At 33.3% G+C, this 9978-nt stretch overlaps 1 protein-coding gene across 3 annotated transcripts in view; it reads right to left on the bottom strand.

Annotated features, from left to right (window-relative positions):
• Positions 1 to 264: 264 nt before the first annotated feature.
• The window catches only part of ERO1A (endoplasmic reticulum oxidoreductase 1 alpha), a 44396-nt gene continuing 34682 nt past the window's right edge, over positions 265 to 9978 (bottom strand). For 2 of the 3 annotated variants that reach the window (XM_019923871.3, XM_019923873.3), the window contains 4 exons: positions 9451 to 9520; positions 5102 to 5188; positions 4885 to 5018; positions 265 to 3407 (listed from right to left, as the gene is read on the bottom strand). In XM_019923871.3, coding sequence (XP_019779430.1) covers positions 3347 to 3407; positions 4885 to 5018; positions 5102 to 5188; positions 9451 to 9520 — 352 coding nt within the window. In that variant the 3' untranslated portion in view covers positions 265 to 3346. The remainder of the gene's footprint in view (positions 3408 to 4884; positions 5019 to 5101; positions 5189 to 9450; positions 9521 to 9978) is intronic. The other variant, XR_002174073.3, reaches the window with a different exon arrangement.

Here is a 9978-nt window from a genome sequence, read left to right as displayed (position 1 = left end):
TATAAATTTATCTAGCCCACAATTCTGGGCAGCTCTTTGATTATTCAAGAAATTCTTCAGTGATGTTTTCCCCTGAAAGAAGAGTTCTTACCATTTTTTCCATAATAGGCCCCTTACATAACTTGCCAAAACCACACAAAATTTTGAATACAGTTTGAGAAGTTTTATTGACCCCCCCCCTAAAATCCACAGATCCTTGGGCATCTACTGACTCTTACTGTAAAGAATATTTGGAGTGAAGATATGACCATTAATATAATGAAGTTGTCACTTTAAAAGCAATTTATTCAACAAACATTTATTAAGCGTTCATATGCCAAAAACTATGCTATGGAGATGCAGAAATGGATAAAGTTCCTTTTCCTGCCCTTAAGGAGCTCACATTCTAGTAAAGGAGACTTTATAAAACAAAAACAATACAGTACAATAAGTGACACAATAGAGGTAGGTTGTAATTACAGTGATGACACAAAAGAGGAAGTTAGATGATCCTCCTTGGATGGAACAAGGGCAGTTTCACAGAGGTGTTGCTTTATGCTGGGCCTGCAAGGATACACAGAAATTTTCCAGGTGGGGAAGGATGGCTAGGGCACTTGATAGAAAGAATAGCAGGTACCAAGGTGTGGAGGCCTGACTATGCTGCATCTGAAGAACTGTGTGTTTTTAGCAGAACATGGGGTCAGGGGAGCAGAAAGACCCATATCAGAGAAGCTTGTACACCAAGGAAAGGGGTTTGGCTTCCTCCTAAAGCCTCATGAAATCTCTGAGGTGTGTTAAGCAGGGAGTAACGTTGTTTGAGTGCTTCTAGAAAGCCCACTTTGGTAGCATTGTGGGACAAAAGAAAGGAGAAGGGAAACAGGCTTGGGACAAGGAGAAAGGTTCATATTTAGGGAAGAGCAGTGAAAATGGAAAGACAGTGATATATCAGAAACATGGAGATAAAATCCTTAGAGATTAGACATCGGCTGGACAGGGGAGAAGTGGAGGAGAGAAGTGAGCCTAGAGAATTTAGATGATGATGGTTCTAAAATTAACCAAAGGAAGAAACACAGGCATAAGAGTGGGTTTGGGGGAGAATGACTTTTTAAGACACACACAGGTGTCTATGGGACGACCAATTGAAGATGTGTAGAAGGCAGATGGACTGAGAAGTCTGGGGCAAAGATAAGGATTTAGAGGTCATTTAATGGGAAGGACTCAAGAGTGAGAAGTGGTGGTGGTGAAGAGAGCAGGAATGAAAGCCTGAGGTATAACTTAATAAATGAAAGAGGCACCCAGGAGTGAGTGAAATATAAGGAACCCAGGGGAAAAAAGCTTTTTAAAGGAGGGGCTATCAACAGTGTCTAATGCAGAAGAAAAGGTCAAGTAAGAAATGGCTTATGAACGAAACCATGGATTTAGAATTGGGATTTTAGACTTCAGAGTACAATATTGTTAAGAACTACTGAGCCAAAAGCCAAATTTCATTTAAGGAGCAAGTGGAGGGTGACAAAGTGAAGATAGGAATATTCTTTCAAAAAGATTAGCTGTTTAAGAAAAAAAAAAGGGCAGGGACATAAGATGAGAGTTAGAGAGGTATACAGGTGAAACAACCATTTAAACCGATCTACCATATTTTCAGAGTACTACAAATGTCCTTAGAGTTTTATATTTGGCACTCACTTCATAGTCCTTTGAGTCTCCAAGAATAATGGCTTAATAGTAGGTTAGTATCTTTCTTCTCCTGCCCTATTCAAATGAGGGGGAAAAGGAAAATAGGACATATATTGTGAAATTTAGTTCTTTGATTATTAATTTAAATATACTGACTACATTTTCATACATTCATTCAACGAATATTTACTGGACACCTACTATGTGTTTGACACTGTACCAGGCCTTACAGACATAGAGAAGAAAAAGTATACAGTAGTATAAAGTGGCATTTCTAAGCCATTATATAAATAAACCCTGCTTTATCAATAATGTTACATCTCAACATGATATACCTGCCAAGACATACAGAGAGGGCCCATGACTTTGAGGTATACAGTTTCTTTTTTCCCTACAATTACCATGTGGTATAAATTCCTAAACCCCTTCATATATTTTTATCACTGAAGGTCTTTTCTTAATGAAAACCACTAAAAATTACAGTTTAGTTTTCATGAGAAAAAAGAAATGAACATCATGTACAAAAACCAAAAATTATATGCCTTATGACTATACAGATCGAGCATTAAAAGGGTAACAAAACTCAAAAAGAATTTTAGATTGGAACTCAAAATGATTCCTGATTCTAAGGCTTATAGTATTATATAGTTCCAGATATTTTTTCCTGAAAAAAATCATTAAAAAATTATTCACACTGACGTGTTCATGGTTCAAAGGGCACAATGCCTGTAACTGACTTTCAAATGATTGAGGAAAAATAGTATACGTGTGTATGTATACAGAGAGAGCATGAGAGATAAAGCAAATATGAACAATTAAGGAATCTGGTAAAAGAGTTCTTTGTACTATCCTGGAAACATTTCTGTAATTTGAAATTATATAAAAATAAAAAGTTTCCCCAAAATTTTATTCAGAATTAGGGAAAGTATTATGAGAATAAATATATAAATCTATTCAACTTTTCACACTGTTTAGAAATCCCCTATGCCTTTGAGTTATCATTGTATCTTTCTACACACCAAAATAAGCCAATCAAAATAGCAATATAATTCTAAAACTGATTTGTTTCATACCAATGTATCGTAGGGTTGCCAGATAAAACACAGGACTCCCAGTTAAATTTGAATTTTAAAGGAGGAATAATTTTTTGGTATAAGTTTGTCCCAAATATTGCATGGAACATACTTGTATTAAAAAACTATTTGTTGTTTATCTGAAATTTAAATTTAACTAGGCATTCTGTATTTTTATTTACTAAATCTGGTCACCCTAAATGTTGAAAAATTTTAGGCTGTTAATAATGGGTCATCAGGGGCCTGCTTAGCATTTTCCTATAAATGCTTGTCACATTGGCCATAGTTTTATTTATATTACATCTTCTTACACAAAATTATTAAAACATCATTTACTTAGGGTTACCATATATGAATTTGATAATCCTGATTTTACTTAATATTAAACTTTAAAAGTTGTACCACATTATCAAAGTTTTACTTTTACTCACAATAATATTATACATAGACTTAACACAATTTTAAAAATTGTTTACTTAAAACAATATAATTCCCTTTTACAAAAGCAGCTTTATATAAAATGTTTGGCTTAAGACTGTCATTGCTATTAATGCCTTTGAACGAAATTCCATTCTTTGGCCTCCGTTGTCCAAAAACAGGCACATTTCAACTTGTTTTCTTTAATGAATATTTTGTAGCAAGTTCCTGAAGTTTTCTAATTCTTTCACACTTGTTGAAATTCTGTAACCAAAAAAAATTTCACTTAGAAACTATTTTAGATAATTTTTCTCTATAAGTTATTCACTTTCCATTTTCAGAACACAGAAAAATATTTAAGTAATTTATTTCAGCGAACGTAAAGGTGCATAAACCATTTAATCTATTTTGATGCACTTCAGTTCTTTTTTTCTTAACATCTTTATTGGAGTATAATTGCTTTACAATGGTGTGTTAGTTTCCACTTTATAACAAAGTGAATCAGCTATACATATACATATATGCCCATACCTTCTCCCTCTTGCATCTCCTTCCCATTCTCCCTATCCCACCCCTCTAGGTGGTCACAAAGCACCAAGCTGATCTCCCTGTGCTATGTGGCTGCTTCCCACTAGCTAGCTATTTTACGTTTGGTGATGCCAAATGTAAAATAGATAGCTTCAGTTCTTAATTTGACATGTCAAAACTAAGATAATATTGCCCAGAAATTAGTTATTTTTAATTATTCATAACTTAGTATTAAAGTTTCAAAATGCAAAATTATAAACTATGTAAGTATTAAAATATTAGGATATTTTAAGAATTCAGAAGTATATTTATATGCTTAGTATTTAAAGTACATAGGTATAAAGTATATAAGCAGTAAAATATGTATTTTAAATATGCATAAGTATATAAACATTTAAACTAATCAATATACCATATTTAGTAAATATACAAAGAATCAAAGCCTTTGGACTATAAAGAGTGAGAACAGTAATTGTGTGATCAAACTGTTTTCACTAACTTTTATAAAAAAGCAAAGTTTGTTATTTTAAGTGTACTTGAGCTCTGTTCTCCACCATGAAAAAAGTTGCAAAGTACTCAAATATAACTGTGAAGCTTCTGTATACTAGAGAATAATTCTGAAGGTCAATTACATCAAACCCAAAATATTAGTCATAATTTTTTTAAGTGAAGTAATGTAGTCCTTAGAAAATGTTATTTTAATAAATTTCTGCATTCCTTAGATATAATAGGCTAGAAGAAATGTATCTATACTTAAATTTTATAAGGTAAGTTCCTTATTTCAAGCTTGTTTTCTAATCATTTTGATGCAAATTATTTTTAAAAGAACTATTAACCATTTTACACAATGGTGAGTTCACATGGAAATTTTATGTGTACACCTATATTACACAACATGATTTTTCCAGGACCTTCAAAAAAACATTTGGGCAGCACAAATACTTTTAAATAACATAGAAAAAATATACAGTTTCAGCAAGATGAATATTGAAGTCCACTCAGTAAATTAATCATGATTATAAAAGTCAACAGATGAAAATAAAGAATATTATTTAATGATTGTGTGTATCTACAAAGTTATTTCATAAGATCGCAGAATTCTGTAGTGAGATAATTTCACTAAAAAGCGTGTTTCTTACCCAGTTTTATCTGAAAGTATACATGTTGCATTAGACTTACTTGGCTAGCAGAAACAATTTTGGTAGAAACTAACCTTCCAAATGCATTAAATAATGATACTATTTCTTGTCTGGTTAGATGGAATTCATAACTGGGCCCACTTTCTGGCATATTTGCAATAAGTTTCTCAGAAAACAAGATCTTCAGAGCAGTGCCCAAACCCTGAGTCTATAATAAAAACAAGAAAAAAAGAAAAATCAGAAAATTCTTTGTACAAAGGATGAAAATAGGATTGAGCCTGATATGCTTACCTGAAGCTTTCCCCACAGTCGACATTTCAAACAACCAACACAATCCATGATTCTTGAAATATTTCTAAAATGCAGTCGAAAGTCCTCCTAAAAATAATTTAAAATTTTATTAAAATATAGTATATAGTCAAGTACTAAGTATTTCTGAGTGCCTTCTATGTGCCTCACAGTATGCAAGGCACTGGAGGGCACCAAAGTGGGGAACAGAACTGAAGTCAACATCCACGGAGTACCTCCTACACACTGGAATCTTTATATATACAATTTCATCTTCACCACAAATCCAAAAGTAGATATCATTATAGTCTACACCTAATGAATTAAAAAAACAAGGTTCAGAGAGGTTATGTAACTTGCCTAAATTCCCATACCTAGTAAACAGCAAATCTAGACCCCAGCCTGCCTGCCTCCAAAACTAGACTATTTATAAATATACACAAAGGTAACTGAGTTGAGATGTTCTGTTGTATGTGATTATTAACCATATGCCAATATCAGGGGAGGGGGGCGGGGATCGTATGACATCATTTACCAAAAAAAGAAAGAGGAAAAAAACAAAGGAGGACGAAGAACCTAGGGGTAAGACGGGAATAAAGACACAGACCTACTAGAGACTGGACTTGAGGATATGGGGAGGGGGAAGGGTGAGCTGTGACAGGGCGAGAGAGAGGCATGGACATATATACACTACCAAACGTAAGGTAGATAGCTAGTGGGAAGCAGCCGCATGGCACAGGGATATCGGCTCGGTGCTTTGTGACCGCCTGGAGGGGTGGGATAGGAAGGGTGGGAGGGAGGGCGACGCAAGAGGGAAGAGATATGGCAACATATGTATATGTATAACTGATCCACTTTGTTATGGAGCGGAAACTAACACGCCATTGTGGGGCAATTATACTCCAATAAAGATGTTTACAAAAAAAACCAAAAAAAACAAAGGAGGGAGGGAGGAATAAAAACCTTTGGTTTCATAATAGTTAAATTAAAACACTTCTCTCTGGTATTAATTAGGTAAATCAACCAGACCTTTGATTATTATTGACATTATTATCACACAAAAAAATATATAGAATATAATGAAATCCATGTACCCTCCACCAAGTTTCAGAAAGAAACCATTACAATGAAGCCTCCTATGTATCCCTTCAAAGTCCCATACCCCACCTTCTATAACTATTCTGAATTTGGTGTTTATCATTCCTTTTTTATATTTATACTTTTTATGTATATATATATATATCCATGAACACTAGGGTATTATATTGTTTATAAAAGGGCAACATGCATTAAACTCATTCAAAAGTAGTACATGTCTTTAAGGAATAAAGAAGAAAGAAGGGAAGCCAAGAACATATACTTCTTTTACTACAGTGGAAATTATTAATTAATCCTCCAAGTGACTCCCTCTGTCCTGAGTTTATAGTGGAATCCCAAGCTTACGGTACTTGAAACAGGAAATTTGACATACAGTTCAGATGGAACATTCATTATACCAAATGGCCTATAACTTTGGAAACATATAATGTTTTGTTTGTTTTTCTTATGTGATAAACCACACACTGGGGTCAATCAAAAGAGAACAAGACCAAAGATCTAAAAATGGGAATAAATCAGCAAAGATTGGAACCTGCTATTCAAAGCAGACCTCAATTCATACTCTGGGGACAGTCTTTCCCCAGATGGTTCATTCAGCCTGAGACTTTGAAACAGCCATTACATGTATTAATAAAAGATTTACAATAGGATTCCAGATCTTAAATCTTATTGATTTAATACAAAGCCCAAATAATTAATATTAAATGTCACCATATGTTAGCAATATTCTATATCTTGTGTTTCTGTACCTTTTGGACTGAGTTCAGTAAGAGGTCATTCTAATTTTAAACATACTTAGAAAAAATATTTACCCAGCAATATTTCCCTAAGTAGATTTTTGGTGATTTGAGGTTTCCTTTAAACTTGTGTTTCAACCTTGAATTTAAGGAAATTCACACTTTTAACATTAATAACAGAGCACTAAAATTAAAGTAGATGTTCTCATCCAATGAGGGGCTCACCTCTGGAGGATTTAATAGTTGGTATAAGAGTCTACAAAATCCCTGTGTAGACAAGCATTTGTTTATAGACAGAACAAATAGATCACACGTATGCACTATAAATTTCCAAATGGATATAAATTTTATGATTAATGAAACACAACTTGTACTTTAAAAGTGTTACTAAATGCATAGTGGATTTTTGGCAGTTATATTTTCACAATCAATAGATGCTAAAAACACCACTGTCGTGGGGAGAGGCCTTGAAAGTTCTTGACTTAGACTCGTAAAGGTTGGAAGCCTCTATTCGAAATGATGGTGCTTCCTTTCGTACACATTGTCTAACCTTGGTATTTGAATCTATGTTCACTAATTCAAACACTTGAATATGGCAACTCTTGAGTAAATCCCTATGTGGCATGTACAGAGAATAAACGTGGTTGCTTACAAGAGCCAAAATAACGTCGCAAAATTAAAACCAAGCACAATTGCTTAAATGTACTTAATATGCTAGAACAAAATTAATAAGCTAGAAATTCACTAGATCAGAACAAGGAGAAAATCCTTGTGACTTCCACAAATGACAATCAATGTCCAATAACCTGAGTATATTCTAAAGTTAACCCAGATTAGAAAAATGTATGATCCTTAAAATAACCAGAACCTAAATCATTTACAAATTCTCCTTGTTAATTTACACAGTTTTGGAGTCAATACTTAAAATTATAGTCAGTGGGTAGAATAATCAAACATTCTGTGGTTAAACATTGTGATCTATATTCAATGAAACCAACTGACCAAAAAACAATTCTCACCCAATTCTCAGATGTTTTATAAGCCTTCAGGTGAGATCCTATTCTGTTGTGAATTGAACACTAAACAATTCTCTTTCATACAAGTCCTCTCTTTCTAACCATACACTGATAGAGTATAAAGGAGACAAGATGAGATTTTCAAATGAACTTATATGACTGTTCAAATCCATTATATTCACCATAAACTGCTATTTAAAAAAAAAGTAAATATCTGATATCAACAAGTTTCCTTGGTGTTTTACTCCTTTCTTGTAAAAGGACTCAGAAAAATTATGTTAAATTTCACAGGATATGAAAGCTGAGTGTTTCAGAGATTCGATAAAATGAAAACGATGTGAGAAATATTTCTAATCTGTACAATATAAAATGAGTAAATGCCAAACACTCTCCATAAACCAGCAAGTGTATTAAAAATAAGAAAGATATCGAAAATAGTAGGGAAAAAAGTCTTATTACAGCATCTTCCCCCTCACTTCTAAGTTCCTGGAAACTGTTTGGGAGGTTATATAAGCACTGAGATATATATTTCTAGCAAGAATGCTTTAAGTAGGAGGTAGATGGGAGGTCAAAAATAACTATTATCTAACAGTAAAAAAATGGAGTGCACAAAGTATTTTGTTTGCAAGCTGCAAAAAAATCAGGTTATTTCATTATCGAAAGAAACAAAGAATTAGAAAGAAAGGCAGATTGTTTGTTATAAATATTCTGATGAAATCAGATCCAGCCCAGTCCTACTGAGGGCCACCTGCTTTACTTACCTATAGCTTTATAACTGAGAACAGTAATATAATTTTATTTAAGTCCTCAAAAAGACTTAGAAATCCCCTGAGGGTAGAAGCATCTCTCCCTTTAGTGACAAAAATCATGCTCTACACCCAGTGAGCGTTCAATAAATCTTCCCAGTGAGATTTTTTATTTGTAGTATTTTGAGGCAAATATGCACAAAGATGGTCTTGCCCGGGGTCATACCTCTACTAAGAGGTAAGGCAAAGACCAGAGCCCATTTTGTGTGATCTCAGGTCTTCTGTTCTTCCCAGAACTGCATCCTGGTGTAACTAAATTTCTTTAATTCCCAGTGAATGAGATGAATTGACAAAACAATACTGTAACCTCTCCTCCTAAAGAGCATCCTGTAATTTAGCCAAAACTATTTTCAGAATTCTCTCCAGCGAAAGACTAATTCTGCCCCTTGTGCTCTAGATCCCTTTCCTTTCATTCATAAGTTCTATTTACTACATGAGAGCATCAATGTGAAATGAAAGCCTTCTGTAAAGAGTACACATTTCTGTTGTTATTTTGAAAACAACACAAACTAGATCTTAAGTTGGACCTGCTTTTGGACATCTTTTTTCTTGAGGAAAAGAAAGATTATGACTCTGACTTTTCTTCTAATTTCAGGATGTATATCAAGATTTATTGTTAAGAATAAAAACACGGCCTTTATTCATACCTGCATGAGTTTGTATTTAAAAATTAAGTTAGAGTATAAAATTATTACCTTTAGTTTGTTTGCTTCTTTTTTGTCCCCAGCAAAAAACGAATTCTCATCAAAATGCAAAGGAAATGACCTACATTAAAAAAAAAACATAAATAACATATATTCTCTGCATAGAACAGAAAATATTTTCATGTATTATAAAACATTAAAAGTCCTGCTGATACCACATTTTGCTGGTCAGTGATGAATAATATAAGTAAAATAGAGTAGAATAGATAGTAAAATCAAAAATTCTATGCCCCCAAACAAATTCTTATCCTCAAATATAAAAGCTAACTGTATAATATAGTAGAAGTTATGCCCCAAACCCAACCTGCTCAACTAAATATGAAAATAATACAAGTATCAAATACCAAAAGAATGGCTCTTAAAACTAAAACTATGTGCCTTTTAGTACATAAGTCAAAATGAAAACAAAACCAAAACTCAATTCTAAAAGACCTATGAGCAGAATTAGCTTTTAATTATTTTTTAGATAGTTTTCCTTTCTCTAAGTTGAATATTTAAGAATTTAATTTTGGATACCAC

Source organism: Tursiops truncatus, chromosome 2 (assembly GCF_011762595.2).
Source record: "Tursiops truncatus isolate mTurTru1 chromosome 2, mTurTru1.mat.Y, whole genome shotgun sequence".
In the NCBI taxonomy this organism is placed as follows: Eukaryota; Metazoa; Chordata; class Mammalia; order Artiodactyla; family Delphinidae; genus Tursiops; species Tursiops truncatus.
This window is presented reverse-complemented; position numbering and strand designations above follow the sequence as displayed.